Source organism: Vigna angularis, chromosome 1 (genome assembly GCF_016808095.1).
Source record: "Vigna angularis cultivar LongXiaoDou No.4 chromosome 1, ASM1680809v1, whole genome shotgun sequence".
Classification (NCBI taxonomy): Eukaryota; Viridiplantae; Streptophyta; class Magnoliopsida; order Fabales; family Fabaceae; genus Vigna; species Vigna angularis.
This window is the reverse complement of record NC_068970.1, coordinates 34,813,827-34,833,884: the sequence shown is the minus strand read 5'-3', so window position 1 is coordinate 34,833,884 and position 20,058 is coordinate 34,813,827. Positions and strand designations below refer to the sequence as shown.

General features: G+C 36.3%; 1 protein-coding gene across 4 annotated transcripts; it reads left to right on the top strand.

Moving 5' to 3' along the window:
* The first annotated feature begins 263 nt into the window (after positions 1-263).
* On the top strand, positions 264-19,913 carry LOC128195051 (uncharacterized). 4 transcript variants are annotated; one of them, XM_052872075.1, is made up of 5 exons: positions 1,127-2,239; positions 2,330-5,614; positions 8,850-8,957; positions 9,877-10,073; positions 16,909-19,913. In XM_052872075.1, exon 2 carries the CDS (start codon positions 2,740-2,742, stop codon positions 3,652-3,654), a length of 915 nt encoding a protein of 304 aa, XP_052728035.1. In that variant the 5' UTR covers positions 1,127-2,239; positions 2,330-2,739; the 3' UTR covers positions 3,655-5,614; positions 8,850-8,957; positions 9,877-10,073; positions 16,909-19,913. The 4 variants fall into 4 exon arrangements, with proteins under 4 accessions (XP_052728036.1, XP_052728035.1, XP_052728033.1 ...); XM_052872073.1 differs by having other exon boundaries at positions 1,127-5,614; XM_052872076.1 differs by lacking the exons at positions 1,127-2,239; positions 2,330-5,614; positions 8,850-8,957 and adding an exon at positions 264-541.
* Positions 19,914-20,058: the final 145 nt, after the last annotated feature.

Genomic DNA, 20,058 nt, shown 5'->3' with positions numbered 1-20,058 from the left:
TGTTCTGCGTTTTGATTTTGCCTAAGGGTGCAAAAGACTAAGTGTGGTCTATTTTGATGAATCATTATTTTCTACTATTCACTTAGCTTTTCGCACGAAATTATATTAGTGAATTATGTTTAATTCTCAATTATTGTCTCATTTTCACTATTTGGGTTTAATTTGACTAATAATTCTTATTTTAATTAGTTTGAATTATTTGAGCTTAATTATTCCTATTATTATTTTCAGGGCAATTTTGAAATTTTATTTTGGGACTTAAAGAAAGATGCCACATCATTTATATTGTAATTTTTCTTATTTTATTTCATTGTAATTTGCATTTGAATTCCATTTCAAAGTAATTTGGGACAAATTAGAAATTAGGCCAAAATTGGAAGGGCAAAGTTGGAATATGGATTTATAAGAACCAAAAAAATTAGATTGGGAAAGGATTCTCTTCCTTTCACTTGCTCGACGTTGCTGAAATGTAGAAAGGGAGCAACTTTCTTCTTCTCCCCATTTTTGGGACATTCCAAGGGCTTTGTAGTTGGATGTTTAGGTTCTAATTTTGTTTTCCTCTTCTTTGTTGTAATGAATTCATCTACAATTTCACTTCAATTCACAGTTTGATTTTATTTTCTACTGCTGAAATTCCAGTTCTGTTTTAGTGTTTCTGTTCTGCTGTGATTCAAATTCTGCTGCTGTAATTTAATTTCTGCTGTAATTTAATTTCTATACCTTGTTTTTCTACAATTTAATTACTGCTGCTGTTTTTCTTCTGCTGTTTATTATTTCATTTTCAATTATTCACTGTAACTTCGTTTTCTGTATTCTGCTACAGTAATCCTGATTCTGTTCCTATATTCTGAAATTTACTGTTTTCTGTTTTCTGTTTTACTATTTTCTATTTTTTTGTATTCTGTTTTCACTGTTTCTGTATTACTGGAATTTCTGTTTCTGAAATTCTTTATTTTCTGTATTGCTTTTATTATGTACTACTGTAATTTCATTTTCTGTATTTACTGTTTTCTATATTTTCGTTTTCTGTATTTTCGTTTTCTGTACTGTAGTTTTCTGTTCCATATTTGTTTTTATTGTTTTATGTTGCTAAAATTTCGTTTTTACTGTTTTAATTTCGTTTTCATGCATTACAATATATTTTGCTGCATCTAATTTCGTTTAATGGAAGTTTAAATCTGTTTTGGTTGGAAACTAGGAAGATTACAATGGTTCCTTGAGATTTCTGCACTATTAATTGGTATTTTACTGTTCTTGCCTTGTATCATGTTTAATCTGATTTGAGCTTACAATTAGGTACACCCTTAGTTGCCTAATTGTATTTAATCTCCTCTTAGTTGATTAGAGTCATAGATGCTTAATATGTGGTAGCGTAAAATTGATTAAATGCGTGCACTGCGTTTTCTTAATTCGCTTTTATGAAAACTAAATTGATCTTTGCTTAGTTGATTAATTTGTGTTGGATTAGGGGTGAAAGTAGTGTATTGTTGGTAATCTGCGATTGCAAACATTGTAATTGAACTAGTGACCAATTGTTTTTAATCAACGTTTTATTTTCATCTGTATTGTTAATTTGTAATTCAAAAACATTCACACACCCCCCCTCACTAAGTGTTCGACCTATTGACTGAACCACATTTGGTCCTTGAGAGACTACCTAGGAGTCACTTCCTAGTCTATACTGTAGTCTTATTTGCACATCAAATTTGTATGGGTGCGACACCCATCAAATTTTGGCACCATTGCCGGGGACCAACGGTTCGATCTTAGGTCTTTTGTTGTGTTATTGTGTTATTGTGTTTTGTGTTTTGTTGTGAGTGTGTTGTGTTGAGGTTTAGGATTTTTGGTTAGTCTTGTTTAGGTTTACTTCTTTTAGCATTTTTTGTGTGTTTAGGTTTTTATCATTTTGGTATTCTGTGCATTTAGTTGTTGTTTCTGGAAATTTCAAAATCTATAAATAGTGGTTTTCCTCCATGTTATGCTTCTGTATGTTTGGTATAATCCTTGCTTGAAGTGGAAGTCCAGGTCTGAGACAGGTTTTGCACTATAATAGAGGAGATGACAAATTCTCAAGACTGGACGTATAAGTTGATCAAGAGGCTTCCCAAGTTCCATGGGTTGGCACATGAAGATCAACACAGACACCTCAAGGAGTTTTGTTGGGTGTGCTCATTCATGAGGCCTGCTGGTGTTTCAGAGGAGGCAGTGCTGATGAGAGTGTTTCCAATGTCCCTTCAAGGTACAACAACATACTGGTTCCTATACTAGTATCCTGTTGATAGTTGGAAGGAAACACAATAGAGATTCGTCAACAAGTTCTTTCCAACAGCAAAGGTAGTCACCATTAGGAGGAAAGATCACTACCATTGAGCAGTTTCAAGAAGAAAGCCTGGCAGATTATTGGAAGAGGTTTAACAACTCTGCATAGTCTATCGAAACCACCAAATTTTAGAGCATTTGCTCTTGATTTACTTCTATGGAGGGCTCCTAGGCAATGAAAGGATATTTGTGGATGCAACTGCTGGTGGATCTTTGCTAGACAGAACTCCAATAGAGGCAAAGAAGCTGCTCTGCAAGTTGTCTGGTGAAAATCCAATTGAGGTAGCGAACAAAGAACCTGAGCAAGTTTACTCTAAACCTGAAATCCCTATTCATGTATCTGAGGTTCAAGTAAATTTTAATGCTTTTGAATTGGTAAAACTTGAACCCATAAAGCCTGTTCTGGATTCTAATATTGATATGCCTGTGTACACTCATGTTTTGGATTCATTATTCCCTATAGAGCACATTGACATACCTGATGTTAACTATCCTTGCACTAATCTTGATTTATATGATAGCCTTGAGGATGCAGCTGATGACTTGGAGATTGGTAAGAAAATTTTCAATAAGCAAAAACAGGTTTATTCTGAACCTGAGATTCCAATCACTTTACCTGATTTGCCTATACATTTAAATGCCTGTGATTTGCTGCACATTGATTCTATAAGGTTTATGATTGAAACTGATACAGATTTGATTGACAATTCTAAAATTTTTTATTCAGTATTAGCCATTGAACCCATTGGTATAAATGTTGTTTTGAATGTACATGATTGTCGTGATGAAATTTTGAATGATAATAGCCTTGAACTGACCTTTGATTCTGCTGATGATGCATATGTCAATATTGATTTTGAGGTAGAAACAGTGCAATCTGATAACTTTATAGAGTTCGGGCTGAACTTTTATCTAACACAGTTTTCTGAGAATTTTGAATGTGATTGTGAATCTGGTTCTTGCTCCATTTGTACTAAGATAAATTTTGTGATGCAACCAGATTCCAAAGTCCAAACAGATGCTACTAACTGTGAACTTGATCTTTGTGCAGAATTAAAGAAAGCAAGGAATGCTGAAAACATTAAGGCAACTCTTTGGGAGGAAAGAAGTGCAGAAAAGCTCGGAGAGGTCTCTATTCCAGTGTCACACACTCAACAACTGCCAGTGGAAGGAGAGCTACTAATGCAACAGTTTGCTTGGAGAAGAAAGAAGAAACATCTTGCTTTGGATGATAAGGTAGTACTGATGAAACAGTTCCTCCTCAAAACTTCCTTCCTTGATGCAATGGTGGAGAACATCTCCCTGATAGTCCAAAATTGGCAACTTCCACCCTGACTCAAGGGAGTTTTCTTTTTCCCTTCTTCTCCTTTCCCTACTTTTATTGCACTTGTCCATGATCTGTTGACTATTCTGATTTCTGATCTTATGCTTATGACACATTGAGGACATTGTGAAGTTTAAGTGTGGTCTATTGGGGGAGATTTCGATTTTCCTTTGTTAGTTTTTGTTTTCTTTGATTAAATTTTTTCTTTTCTAGGTTGTTTTTGTAGTGTCTTCTGTACAATTTTGCATGATTCTCTTCATTTCTAGATTTTGTTTAAGTTGTAGACTCGTCTTTCGCTTCACTTGATTGATACTTATGGTTTGAAATTCTTGCTTTTCTTTGCTTGGAAAGATGATTATGATGTTTAAGGGGGTGATTTGATTGTGACAGAAATACCCTGTGTGAGATTTGAGCCACTTTATGATCTTTCTTGTGTGATATATCTCTTGATTGCTTGCACATATGCCTTGGCTTGACACTTTTTGATTATTCTTGATTGATATGCATGTTTGGAACTGATAAAGGCAATTTTTTTTTTCTTGAGCCTCTCTAGCCAAATAAGCCTACCTTGTTTTGATCCTTTGATAACCTTGTTAAGCCTATGCTTTCCCTTGTTCTTTGTTTTCAAGATCATTAATTACCCTTAAGTGAGAAACCATGATTACCTTTACCTTAGGGAATTTTGGAGCTTTGGAATTGTTTTAGGAACAAGTGTGGTCTTCTTCGGGATTTTGATGAATTGTCTAATTGGTTCCTCTTGTTTTGTTTTTGTAAATATGTATACATCTTGTCTCTTACAGTTGTGTTCTAAAAAAAAAGAGAAAAGAAAAGAGACAAGAAAAGAAAAGAAAGAAAAATACAAAAAAATAAAAAAAAAATAAAAAATTTTGTTAAATAGTGGAATCAAGAAGAGGATTGAATTAAAGGTTTTGGGTCTAAATTGATTGTGATTTCACTTGTTCCCTATTGCTCTTCTATTTCTTTTGGTTTGTAGCTTCTTATCCATATGTTATCCTCCCTTGTCCTTGGCCCTATTACAACCATAAAAGATCTTTTGATTTGAACATGCATATGCTTTGACTCTTGATATAAGAGGTTTGCCAAGTCTGTTTGTTGCTTGCTTTCTTGAGTCCATTGAGATGACATTGTTTACCCTAGACACTTGAGAGATACAGTGATAGTGCATTTGTGAAGTTCTATTGCTTTTGATTCACTCTTGAGCTGATTGATTATTTTGCAATGTCTTGAATTGCTTGGATGATTTCCATGAGTATCTGTTTCCTCTGATTATCTGTCTGATGGGTGTTGTCTACTCCTTTTCTCTTTCCAGGATTCATTGAGGATTGTGTAAACCTGTTTGTTTTCTTGTGTGTCTTTTTGTTTCGGTGTGCGGATGTTGTCACTCTCTTGTGTCTTTTGAATTGTTCCTTGTTCTGCGTTTTGATTTTGCCCAAGAGTGCAAAAGACTAAGTGTGGTCTATTTTGATGAATCATTATTTTCTACTATTCACTTAGCTTTTCGCATGGAATTATATTAGTGAATTGTGTTTAATTCTCAATTATTGTCTCATTTTCACTATTTGGGTTTAATTTGACTAATAATTCTTATTTTAATTAATTTGAATTATTTGAGTTTAATTATTCCTATTATTATTTTCAGGGCAATTTTGAAATTTTATTTTGGGACTTAAAGAAAGATGCCACATCATTTATATTGTAATTTTTCTTATTTTATTTCGTTGTAATTTGCATTTGAATTTCATTTCAAAGTAATTTGGGACAAATTAGAAATTAGGCCAAAATTGGAAGGGCAAAGTTGGAATATGGGTTTATAAGAACCAAAAAAATTAGATTGGGAAAGGATCCTCTTCCTTTCACTTGCTCGACGTTGCTGAAATGTAGAAAGGGAGCAACTTTCTTCTTCTCCCCATTTTTGGGGACGTTCCAAGGGCTTTGTAGCTGGATGTTTAGGTTCTAATTTTGTTTTCCTCTTTTTTGTTATAATGAATTCATTTACAATTTCACTTCAATTCACAGTTTGATTTCATTTTCTGCTGCTGAAATTCCATATCTGTTTTAGTGTTTTTGTTCTGCTGTGATTCAAATTTTGCTGCTGTAATTTAATTTCTGTATTTTGTTTTTCCACAATTTAATTTTTGCTGTTATTTTTCTTCTGCTGTTGATTATTTCATTTTCAATTATTAACTGTAATTTTGTTTTCTGTATTCTGCTACAGTAATCCTGATTTTGTTCCTATATTCTGAAATTTACTGTGTTCTTTTTTACTATTTTCTGTTTTTCTGTATTCTGTTTTCACTGTTTCTGTATTACTGCAATTTCTGTTTCTGAAATTCTTTATTTTCTATATTTCTGTTATTATGTACTGCTATAATTTCATTTTCTGTATTTACTGTTTTCTGTATTTTCGTTTTCTGTATTTTCGTTTTCTGTACTGCATTTTTCTGTTCCATATTTGTTTTTATTGTTTTATGTTGCTGAAATTTCGTTTTTACTATAGCAGTTTCGTTTTTACTGTTTTAATTTCGTTTTTCATGCATTACAATATGTTTTGCTGCATCTAGTTTCGTTTAATGGAAGTTTAAATCTGTTTTGGTTGGAAACTAGGAAGATTACAATGGTTCCTTGAGATTTCTGCACTGTTAATTGGTATTTTACTGTTCTTGCCTTGTATCATGTTTAATCTGATTTGAGCTTGCAATTAGGTACACCCTTAGTTGCCTAATTGTATTTAATCTCCTCTTAGTTGATTAGAGTCATAAATGCTTAATTTGTGGTAGCGTTAAATTGATTGAATGCGTGCAATGCGTTTTCTTAATTCGCTTTTATGAAAACTAAATTGATCTTTTCTTAGTTGATTAATTTGTGTTGGATTAGGGGTGAAAGTAGTGTATTGTTGTTAATCTGTGATTGCAAACATTGTAATTGAACTAGTGACCAATTGTTTTTAATCAACGTTTTATTTTCATCTGTATTGTTAATTTTTAATTCAAAAACATTCACAACCCCCCCCCACTAAGTGTTCGACCTATTGACTGAACCACATTTGGTCCTTGAGAGACGACCTTGGAGTCACTTCCTAGTCTATATTGCAGTCTTATTTGCACATCAAATTTGTATGGGGTGCGACACCCATCAGTGCTTCATATAATCAATTAATAAAATAACAGATTGGGCAACAATGGTGAACTTCAATCAAACATGCAACAACTCTTGACAACCATCCCAACCTAATTGAATATCATAGTTTTTAAACAAAGCAATAACTTGAGAATTGAAAAATTGGGAACCTACTTGAGTTTATGAGAAGAAGAGTTGAAAGATGTGCTTGGTGGTGTGAAGGCTAGGGCTTGGGTGAGACGTTGCAACATTAGCACAAAAGGCCTGTGAATGGTGAAAAGGGAAGTAAGCCTTGATTATAGTGGTATTGTGACAGAATTGGCGAGAATGGTGGCGGAAGATGAGAGTCCAAGAGAGTAAAAATAGTGAGAATGGAAGAGAGGGGAGTGGAATGAGGGTTAGGCACGAGAGAGAGGATGAACGAGAGTTTCTGCCAATTATGGAAAGAGGGAAAAGTGATTAGAGTTAGAAAAAAAAAAGAATGGGCCTTGGTGTTGTCTGCAACGCCCACGCTGAGCGCCACTCAGGGGACGCTGAGTGCGACTCAATCAACTATCTCCCACCTGATCTGCTGGCCCTGGGCGCCCTTAAGCAGGGGGCCCTTAGCGTCCTCTCAGGTTTTCAGAATTTTTTTGCATTTTTCCATAACTTAAACCCATGATTTTGAAAATCTGACATTTTTAATTATTCAATTCAACCCAGTTTGACATGTTTTCACTAAAGAAACTTGTTCAACATCAAGGGGAAGAAATTTGAATGTTAAAATGAAAATTTCAATGCACACTTTCAAACTTCCTAATTCTCCAATTCAAGCTTTCCCATTTCCCATTTGAAACAAATAAAACTCCATAAGCATATCACAAACATTCATCCAAAACAGCACATACCACAACATACTAGATCATACTAGACACATAACCAAAGCAACACAAATACTTTAAACAAATAACCAACTCCTAAAAACTAAATTCAACTCAAATACATAAATTACATTAAAACAACCAAATATATAAATTAATTAGAAATAAAAGTTTTAGAAACAGTATGCTGCCTCCCAGTAGGCGCTTGTTTAATGTCATTAGCTTGACACCATTATGCTCAATTCAGATTTTTGATGTTGGTGTTCTTCCTTCTTTCATCACACCAACAGAAGCTCAACATCTTCCTAGTCACCATCTTTACTCTCCTAGAATAAGGAGCTATTTTAGGACTAGTCTTCTTTACTAGAACTGGTTGCACATCATCGAAGACATTGAAAGTCACCTCCTCATCTTGGTATTTCAATGTTAGAACTCCATCATCTACATGAATGACAACCTTGGTTGTCTTCATGAATGACCTTCTTAGAATGAGAGGGATCTCTACTTCTTCCCCATCTCCATCCCTACAAAATCCACTAGAAATTTGAGTTTATCAATTTGAATCACCACATCTTCCACTAAACCATAGGGATGTACAAAAAAGAAGGGATTTACCCAAGGCCAAAATCCCTCGGTAATGACAAAAAGTCGTTGGTAAAGTGACTGCCTTTTGACAGCCTCAAAGCCGTCGGTAATAAGCGTGTCGGAAACATTACTGAGGACTTTTTGACTTTCGGTAATTGAAGGCAAAACTCAATAATTTTAGCGACGACTTTAGGCCGTCGGTAATGCACAGGGACACTAATAGATTTTACCAACGACTTTAGGTCGTCGGTAACGTGCATAATTTTTTTTAGTTCGATTTGAATTTGCATTATACCCAAAACCTGCATAAACAAACAACAATCATTCAGCCAAACATCAATTCAGCCAGCCAATTCATCCGGGCAATTCAAATGTAATCATTCAACATTCATATTCATTAAGAATACTTCAATCATTCTAATAAGTTTCCAAAGTTCCTAAATGCAAAAAACAAAGTTTGATAAGAAAAAACTAATTGCAATAAAACTTCAAAGTTTGAAAAGTTTCTAATGGCAAAACAAAGTTTTTAAATGAAAAACCTAACTTCAAATGTTTTCAAAAGTTCCTAAATGTCTAGTATCTATCATAATCATCAGAATCATCATGATCTTATTCTTGCACAGGTGTGGTCTAGGAAGGCTGTTGAGGTGGGCATGGTTGCTGGGATGGGCCTGGCTGTTGGGATGGGCCTGGTTGCTGGGATGATGATGGGGCAGACTGTTCTTGCTGAGGTATGAATGTCCTGACCAGATTTTCAAGATTATCAAATCTGGCTAGAAGTGATAGAAAACCCTTTTTGAAAGCTTTACCTTGAGTTGAGTTGAAAAATATCTTGTGGTATGGATACATGTTCAAGTTTGGGGTTGTTGGAAAGTCTAAAAAGGGAATATGAAAAGCATTGAGCTAAGCATATGGAAAGTAAAATAAAAAAGGAAAGACAAGAAAGAAAAAGAGAAAGGCTCCATGCAAAAGAAAGTTGGAAAGAAAGAAGAATGGTTGTGTTCAGATGATTCACTTAACTTAAGGATTTTGTGATCCAGAAAAACCAATTTTCTTTTTAGCCCAGCCACATTATAAGCCATAGAAAAGCCCTTGTGATGATACTTGCTTGTGAATGTGTTTGATTGTGGTTAAATGAAAGACAAAGTTAATTCATGTGACATTGTGATACTAGAGTGAATGAGTGAGCTCTTATACACTTGTGTGTTTGAGTGAAACACTTTATCTAGTGAGGAAAGATTCCATGAGCACATAATTACATCTATGCTTAGTTAATTGATCATTCATGAGAATAGCATTTGTTGGATACTATGTGATTATGTGAACACCAAAGCATGTGTGCATCTTCACTGGATTATTTATGATGAGCTGATTTGAGTAATTACTTGTCTTGAAAGAAAGAGTTTTGAATGTGGTGAACCATTGTATGGATTAGTGGAAGACTGAGTTACATCTTGTTTGCTTGAGGACAAGCAAAGTTCTAAGTTTGGGGTAGTGATAACAATTGAAAAACTGTTATTTTTATACTTAATTTTGATCTTAAAGACAACCTTTATGACTTAGAAATTAGCTTGGAATCATGTTTTTGCTTATGTTTTAGAAATAACAGAGTTGGATGGATTTTATGCTTGGTTTTTCTTGTTTTGGCAGGTTTTAATGTGAATTGAATGAAAGAAGTGAAGTAGCCAGGAGTTGGACTCATAAAAGGAAGGAAAAGTGCACAAAAGAAGAGCCACAGTTACCGCTCAACGCCACTTTTACCGTTGAGCGGTACTCTGAAGTATCGCAGTCACCGCTGAGGGGAAAAACTACAGCTGAGCGTCAAAATAGAAGAACCGCACTTACCGGTAAGCGCTAATTATCGTTGAGCTCTAATTACCGCTGAGCGCCATTTAGTTTGGGCTTGGGCCTATTTTCTATAACTTTTAGGAAGCTATATAAGGTTTTAGTCGAATTAGGGTTAGTATCTTTGGACAGAAAAAGGCAAAATCGCACTTTCTTCACCCTTGGGAGGAGGATTTTGGATGCTCAAGCTCTATTCTTCAACTTCTAGGGTTCTATCTTTCATTCTTTCATTGTTTTTCATCTAGTTTCACCATGTCTATGGTAACTAAACTTTCATTGTTGTTGGGGAATCGATGTAATCCTTTGAAACTCTCATGTATTGAATTAGTTCTTTACTCTACATGCTTTCTTTCATTAATTGTTAGGGTTGTTCTTCTATACTCTATCCATGCTTTGTTTAACTCATTCAATTGCGTGATCATTGATGTTATTTGTATGGACACATATAAATAAATCTAGAACTAAAGAAATTCTCCCAAGAGTAATATTGCCTAGACATAGGGATAGGAGGATTGATTTCCTTTAAGCTTTTGTGCGAATGTAATGCATGAATAATTGCTAGGGAGACAAGACATTGTAAACTAGTGATTAGGAATAGGCTTTCTTCACCGAGACATTGGGTTTAAGGTAAATTAGAAAGTGGCATTAACATTAATGAAGAAAGATGAATTCTTGAATACATGAGAGTGGATAGGATGAATCAAAAACCCCAACAACATAATCATTCATATTTTACATCAATCGTTTTTACATCTTTCAAGTCCATTGATCAAAACTTTGCATTTATGTTTATTTATCGTAATTCAACAACAATATTTTCGTTTACAAGTTTAAGTTAATCAACAAATCACATAATTGTCTAGGTCGTGAGTCCTTTGGAAAACGATACTTGGTCTTACCATTTTATTATTACTTGATACGATTCGGTACACTTATCGAGTGTTAACACCCGACGACATCAACCCAACATTGGGTCCTGATGATTTCTTCGTCTGCATCTACTCTAGAGTTAGCATTAGGAGCAGATCCCCCCTCTGATCTCGCCTGTGTCAATCTCGCAGAAAAATCTTCCTCTTAAATAAGATAGAAAACGTCAGTAACATGAATTTGAAAGTGTGAAACAAAAAAAAAGAGTAAAAAAATTGAATGTTGTTAAAAAGTTTACTTACAATGGTCTTGCGAGACCTCTCATCAACATATTTTCCAGTCCCCTTGTGAAGATAAGTCTATGTAACACCTCATCAACATGAACAACCCGTCCAAGCTCCGCTGCCTGTAATATTTTAAAACATACGAATGACACATATATTAATTTCAAAGTACATGATGTTATAGAGTTATTGATAAGAAAAGATTCAACATTTTTACCATATGAATCGCATGTTCATGTTTAGTGATTGATCCTCCAGTATGCAGTACACCACCTTTTTCTGAAGCCCTATTTTTCTAGGTGGTAGCACATTTAATGCGATAGTGTGGCGAATTCCAATGTGCCAACAATGAATTCCATATGTGCTCTCCCACCCAATAAGGGCGTTGTCTTACGATCCTTGCATCTCTAAACATTTCTGACAATCGGTGAGATACTTTCATGTTAAAGTTTTTCTTAATTTGAGCTTCATGCTCAGGTGCCCACTACACCTTTTGTTGTTACAATAGATAATGTTAAAATAAAGCAAATGAAATTCCTATTTGAATATGGTGATGCAAGATGATTAAGTAACACAATGTTTTACCTTAAATCTCTACCAGAACAGTTCTTTGTCATCTTTAAGGATTACTCCCCACGATGCCCAAGGCTGAAGATATTGTTGCTTAATAGACCTAGTGATGGCCTGTGAAGCAACTCTAGAAGGAAGAAACCTGAAATATGAATGTAAGAAAGTTATCAATCTAGAACCATAGTAAGACCAACAATTTAATGCAAAATATAACACTAAGAATAAAATATGGTATTACCCTTTTCCACATGGCTCAATGAATGGTCGATCATGAGGAACAGGATCACCCAAATCAGTAGGATAAGCAGGATCAGCAGATGGCCGGTGTACATCTGGAGATGGTATAGAAGATGGCATGGGGATAGGAGAGGGATGAATATATGGTGTAGGCCCTACAATTGAAGGAGTGGGCACTACAGTAGGAGGTGTGGGCCCTACAATTGAAGGTGTGGGCCCTATAGCATGAGGTGCGGGCCCGACAGAAGGTGTGAGCGCCGTAGAAGGGGGTGGTGGACGTGAGGAGCCAACGTTTGGTGGAGTACTGGCACTTGCAAATGGTATCATCGAAGGAACTCTAATAATGTACTTGGCCTTCCTAGGCTTTTTTACCGTCTTACCCTTGTCAGGGCGTTAAGGCTCCTGTCCTGACATTACTGCAATTTAAAGTATATAAATAAATCGACAATTAAACGCATAGTACATAATTGGTATTTAATAAATGATTTAATTTTATATAATCATGAATCGTACAAATGTCAAAATACAAGCATTTAATTAATTCAATCGTCCTCATCATCCTCATTGCCATTGTTGTTTAATGTGTCTCTATGATCATCATAATCATCATCATCTTCATTGTCGTCTTCTTCATCATCTTCAAGTTCTTCTTCTTCGTCGTCTTGTTCTTCCTCTTCTTCTTCTCCTTCTTCTTCTTGTTCTTGTATTTGTCCTTCTAACTCTTCAGCATCACAATCGAAGTCTTGCAATGCAGATACACCTTCAACTTCAATAATTTCATTTCCATGTGCCATTTCATCAACTTGGAAAGGGATATCGTCTTCGACATCATTTGATTCAATGCGACCCCTAGGCTTGGTTTGTATTGCAACACACCAACCATTTGTCAATGTTGCGAAATGCTAGATATGGGACATAATAAACTTGTCTAACTTTAAGAGCTAGAATGAGTTGATCAAATGGCCAGTATCTTGAAGTCATTTGAATTTCTACAATATTATACCTAGGATCCACTCCTGTTTCACTCCTAGATGGATCAAACCATTGACAATAAAAAAGAACTACCCTCTTTAGAGTACTTGAAGTATTATACTCGAGCTCATAAATTTTTTGAATAATACCATAGAAGTCATCATAACCACCCTCTTTAAGGCCCTTAACGAACACCCCACAATTAGTTGTCTTTTTTCCTTTCGACCATGCATCGGTGTGGAACTTGTACCCATTTACAAAATACGTGTGCCATTCTTTGACACATCTCATGGGCCAATTTGACAATTCTCGTAGATCTTGAATTAAGGGACTTAATGCCTGTTATGAACCTACAAAGAAGTGAAGAAAAGTTAAGCTACAAGTGTAACATCAATTGTTTTTAAAATTATGAAAAGGATAATCATACTTGATCTCTAAACCACTGAGGGAATTGTGAGTGTATTATAGCAGAAGAACTTCCTTCTAGAACTTGCATAGCCACAACAAATGATTTGTATAAAATGAACACAATTAGTGACTATGACAATTTTATGATTGACAACTTAAGAATGAGATGAGAACATACTCAAGGTACACCTTAACTTCAACGCAATTAATTAAGACATGGACGTGAGCAGAGTTGAATTCAGCATCACTTAACCAATGAGTGAACTCTTTGCCCGTGTGACGGCCCACTTGTCGAAACACTAACAAAGTTGAATGAGATGTGGCAGATTGTGTTTCATTCCTAAGATTGATCGGCGACAACATGAAGTTGTTGAAATAATGAGAACAAAAGTACGTTGTCTCACGATGCAAGTATGTCGCATAAATTGATCCTTCCACTTTGGCTTTATTTTTTACTGAACGTTTAGACTCTCCCATGAATCTTTCAAACGGATACATCCACTTATATTGCACTGGACCACCAAGCCATGCTTCATGTGCAAGATGAATTGGAAGACCATGGAATCAAAGAATGCAAGAGGGAATATTCTTTCCAATTTGCAAAGAATAATTGGAATATTTTCCTCCAACTTTCTCAAGGAATCTGCCTTGAGCGTCATAGCGCACAAATCCTTGAAGAAATGATTGATTTTTATAAGTGGATTTAACACGTGCATGGGCAAACAACTAAATGCAACAAGGATTAGAGTTTCCATAAAGACATGGCAATCATCACTTTTCAACCCTTGAATATTGCCCTTATCAATATTAGCACATCGGGCCAAGTTTGAAGAATAGCCATCTAGCATTCTAAGCTCCTTTATCCATCGACAAACTATTTTGGCCTTGTCTTTTGATAGGGTGTAATTTTCCTTTGGCTTTAACAACCTGCCATTATCTTTGGGCTTCAACTCTAAGTCTCTTCGTGCACAATACAAAGGTATATCTTTCCTTGCCTTTTCATTATATTTTGTCTTGGCACTGACATTCATGACTGTGTTGAAGATGTTGTCAAAGAAATTCTTTTCTATATGCATGACATCCAGGTTATGTCTCAGCAAGTTATCCTTCCAATACGGAAGATCCCAAAAAAGGCTTCTCTTGGTCTAGTTATGCCACTCTCCGTAGCCTTCAATCCTATTGATACCACTTTCAGTGACTTTTGGAAAATGTTTCACTCTTCTCCAGACTTGAGATGGATTAAGCCTAGGAGGTGGCATATCTGTTTTAAGTTGTCCTTTGCGAAAAGCCTTTTTGTTCCTCCTAAACATGTGATAATGGGCAAGAACCTTCTATGGGAGTCAAACCAACAACTTTTCTGACCATGCGGCAATAAGAATGACTTTGTGTGTTCCATGCAATGCGAACAAGCTAATCGACCATGCGTGTTCCAACCAGATAACATGTCATACGCTTGAAAGTCATTAATAGTCCACATCAAAGCCTCCCTCCTAAGAAAATTTTGCTTCCTTGATACATCATACGTCCAAATGTCGCTCCACAACTTCTTCAAATCATCAATCAAAGGCTCTAAATAAACATCAATCCCTGATTTAGAATTAGATGGACCTAGTATTATACACGTTAAAAACATGTAAGGCTTTGTCATACACATCTCAGGTGGAAGATTGTATGGGGTAACAATCACCGGCCAACATGAATGTGGTGATGCAGACGCCCGAATGTACGGAGTAAACCCATCCGAACATAGACCAAGTCACACGTTACGAAGTCACACGTTACGAGCATCACTGACAAAGGATGGATGTTTACGGTTGAAGTGATTCCAGGCTTCACTCCTTCACTTTTGTTACCATCATGCCATGCCATGTGTTCTGTTGTTTGAATTGAAGCGAACATCCTTTGTAATCTTGAAATGATCGGGAAATAGAACATGGACTTGAATGGAATTAGTTTTTTTTGCCTCCGTCCTGGATGCAATGTCTGAAATCGAGGATGGCCACAAAACATGCATTCCACCAACGATGCATCATTTTTGTCATCGTCGTTGTCATAAAAAAGCATACATCCATTCACACAACAATCAATCTTCTTCGCTTCCAATCCCAGCTTCGAAACACATCTTTTGGCTTCGTAATAATTCTTCGGCAAAGAATTGTTTGGTGGTGTTAGATCTAACACCAATTTTGTAAAGTGGTCTACTGATAACAGTTGAAAATACCATTATCTGTGATGTGATTTTGATACTAAAAGAACCATTTTTCACTTAGAAACTTGCTTGGACTCATGTTTTTTCATTAAGTTGTGTGAATAAGAGAGTTGAGGTTGATTTCAGTGATTTTATGACTAATTCCCCTTCTTTTAACAGAGATTGAAGTAATACTAGAAGAAGAGATGAAGAGCCAACAAGATGGAGCTCAGAAGGGCTTGGAAAAGCAGTAGAAGGAGGGACAACACGAAGCTTAGGCACCTTGTATGGAAGCTCAAGCGTGGAAAATCGACGTCCACCGCCCGAGCGCCCCTCCTGGCCACTTGGGCGGCAAGGTCTCGAAGCGTAGGCGCCCAACTCAAGGCTCAAGCCTTACATGAGGTCCTTTCACCGCCCGGGCGCCCTAAGTGGGGCGCCTAAGCGTTGAGTTTTGTGGATCAAACCCAATTTTTGCTCTGTTTCGACTCTATTGGACCGGGCTCTATTTTTGCTCGTTTCTGACTGTACTTAAAGGACCCTGGGTATGAGTTGCATGAGTGCAAGGAGGTTCTTCCTTACAATTCAGGTTCTTGTTGAATTACTCCCAAGAGTAATATTGCTCAGGGATGAGGGTATGAGTCTTGGTCGTCTTTAAGCTCTTGATCTTCACATCTTATTACTAGGAATGCTAGGAATTGCATGAATTGGTAATTTGGGACAGGCTTATTCGTTGAGGGATCGGGTTTAGGTAATTTAGTGAGTGACGCTAACATTAATGCAAAAAGAAGAATTCTTACATACATCAGAGGGAACTTGGTGAAATCTAACCCCAACAACATATCCATCTCACATTAATCAACATTCGTTCATCTATGTGCTACTCTACTATTGATCCAATAGCATTCGTATTTAATTTTCAATTTTTGCATTCAAAACCAATGATCTCTTTTTCTTTAAGTCTTAATTAATCTTGTTATCACACGACTGTCTAGCGCCGAGAGTCTTATGGGATACGATACTTGGTCTTACCATTTTATATTACTTGTGTGACTTGGTACACTTGCCGATTTGTCCCAGCAAGTTTTTGGCGCCATTGTCAGGGACTCACGATTTAAGCTATTCTATTTATGTCATTCTTGATTAACTTTGACTTTATTTTTTACTTTTTATTTATTTTATTTTATTTTTATTCTTCCTATTTTTAATTTTTAATTCTTAAATTTTTATTTTATTCTTATTTTGTGCTCTATTCTTTGTTTTTTTGTTTTTGTGCTAACAGTATTTATAGGGTTTTATGTTTTGTTTATGCAGGATACAGTTAGGACTAGAAGTAACAAAAGTTCTGAACCTCTTCTTGAAGGATTCAAGACCAGCAGGAGGCCAAGGAGAAATAGATTATCTAGAGAACCTTCTCTAGAGAAAATTTCAAAGGCCTCTCAATCTGATTTGGAAGGCATGAAGAACAATGGTGGCAAGCGCACTTTGACTGATTATGCAAAAGTTGTTGGCCCTCACCATTTTAACAGCATTACAAAGTCGAGGGTCAATGCCACCAGTATGGAGATGAAGCTTGCGTTGATCCATCTTGTAAAGAGCAACCAATTCAATGGACTATCACATGAAAGTCCATATGAGCATCTAACCACCTTCAATGAGATCTGTAATACTGTGAAGTTGAATGGAGTACATGATTATGCTATTAGACTTAGCTTGTTTCCTTTCTCATTGGGAGACAATGCCAAATTGTGGTTGAACTCTTTTCCTGAGAACAGTTTCACTGAGTGGGAAGATGTGGTTGCAAAATTCTTGAATAAATATTTCCCACAATCAAATATCAACAAAGGGAAGCAGAAGATCTCTTCTTTTAGACAAGGCATGGAAGAGACCTTGGGTCAATCATGGGATAGGTACAAGAGCTTTTTGAGAAAGACACCTACTCATGCCTTTGATGAAGCAATGATAGTCATCCTTTTTCTTGGTGGTCTTGTTTCACAGACAAAATTGATGTTGGATGCCTTAGCTGGAGGCAATTTCAGGTGCAAGATCCCAAATGAAGCCTATGAATTGATTGAAAATATGGCTGTCAATGACAATGAGATGCATATTGAAAGAGGAGATCCAACACAACCTAGAGGAGTTCTCCAACTACAGTCTTATGATGCCTTGCTTGCCTAAAATAAGATCATTACTCAACAATTGGAGGTCTTGACAAAGAAACTTTTACAGCCACAAAAGGAACATCAGAATGTGGCATAGGTTCAACAGCAACTTTGTGAGCTATGTGGTGGTGACCATATTAATGGTCAATGTGCGGTGCCTGAAAATCTCAAAGAAGATGTTAACTACATGGGCAACCAGTTTCGTCCCAATAATTACAACCAAGGATGGAAATCTCATCCAATCAGTGGACAAGGCCAATTTGGGCAAACTAGTGGACAATTCAACAGACCACCGCAACAACAACCCTCTCTAGCTGACAGAACCACAAGGCTTGAGGAGACTCTCCAACAATTCATGCAGGAAACTATCTCTACACAGAAAAGCGCAAACGCTGCTATAAGGAATTTGGAGATGTAGGTTGGTCAGATAGCCAAAAAGTTGGAGGACATACCTCTCAAAATTTTTGGGGCTAATACTGAAGTTAACCCCAAGGAATAATGCAAAGTTATTGTGAGTGTAAAAAATGAGAGGGAAACTGAGAAAGAAAAACAGAAAAAGAAAAAGGTGAGTTGAGAGAGAAAGAGGAAAAAGAAGAGAGAAAAGAAAAAAGTGAGATTGAGGAAAGAGAAAAAAGAGAAAAAGAAGAGAGAAAAAAAGAGGAAGAAGAGGGTGAGAGAAAAAAAGAAAAAAATGAAAAAAAGGAGAAAAATTTTCACCACCCTGAGGAATGTTCCACAGAAGAAAAAGAGATGCAATCAGGGTGCTTTGATGAGATCTTCAAGAAATTGGGGATAAAAGTTCCTGTGACTGAGGCATTGCAACAAATCCCTGAATATGCCAAGATCTTGAAGAAACTCCTCAAAAGAAAGAAATATTTAGAGGAGGACATAATTGAGACATAGGGGGATTGCAGTGTGATCTTGCAAAAGGCACTCCCTCCTAAGGTTAAAGATCCAGGAAGTTTCACTATTTCTTGCACTATTAGGAGCCACAAAATAGGGAAAGCCCTAATTGATTTAGGGTCCAGTATCAATTTAATGCCCTTAATTGTTCTTGAAAAGATTGGTGGCCTGAAAGTCAAGCCGACAAGGATATCTCTTTTTATGGCAGATGGATCCACCAAAAGGTCTTGTGGTGTGGTGGAAGATGTGATGGTGCAAACCCACAACCTGAGATTCCTAGTGGACTTTGTGGTGCTGGAGATGGAGGTTGGAGATCCCTATTATTCTTGGAAGACCATTCATGAAGACGACCAAAGTGATCATCAATGTTGATGATGGTACTATAGCTCTCAAAGACCAAGAAGAGGAGGTGATTTTCAATGTGTTCAATGTTGAGCAGCAGGTCCAAGTGAAGAAAAATAGTCTCAAAGCTGCATATAAAGATGCACCCGAGACAAGTACCAAAGCTGCCAAGCCGAGCAAAAAAGGTAAAAAGTGTTTTTTTATCACAAGTGGAAGAAGAAGAAAAAGACAGCAAAGGAGCAAATGTTTACCAAGATTTTCTAGAGAAACTTGAAGAGTTGAGACCAGGCCTACCTATGAAATATTACAAGAAGATTTGGGTTGTGAAAGAACTTAGAGCTGATGGTCTGATAGAGATTGAATCTCAAATTTCAGGGAGAGTGAAAAAGGTGAACAGGAAGCTGTTGAAAACTAGTTGGTGTGCAGAAGGAAAGGATGACACCAAAATAAAAGATGTGTCATGAACTTATTGGGTCAAGCTAGTGACGTTAAAAGAAGCGCTTGCTGGGAGGCAACCCAGTTCCTAATTTTTTTATTTTTATTTTTTTAGTTGTGTGGTGTGGATTTGATTTTGTTTGCAGTAATGACAACATCTACTGATGGATGCTATGGGGTTAGACATCTACTGATGGATGTTACTGACAGCATCTACTGATGGATGTTGTGATGATGAAGACTGGGTCAAGCTAGTGACGTTAAAGAAGCGCTTGCTGGGAGAAAACCTAGTTTTATGAACTTTTCCTTTTAAATTGGTTATTTTTTATTTTTTTTGTACTCTGCTTGAATGAATTGAACTGCTTTGATTCAACTATGTTGTGTTTGGTGATGAGTGTTGCTTTGTGAGATTCTAGTGTTTGATTGATGTTGAGATGATGCATGATGTGAAAATGTACAGGTGATAGCTCACAATGTATGGAAAAGTTTGATTGAGATACTGAGTAGGATGTTTTTCTGAATTCTGGGACTTTAGAGTTTACCTGTGTGAGAATTGGGCTTCTGATTTTTCTTGTGAATAATTGCTATTACTTTGGAAGCATGAACGATTTTGCCCAAATTT

Bases quoted from the DNA above. Each gene is read 5' to 3' on its own strand.
- LOC128195051 (XM_052872075.1), top strand. From the start codon at position 2,740: ATGCCTGTGTACACTCATGTTTTGGATTCATTATTCCCTATAGAGCAC.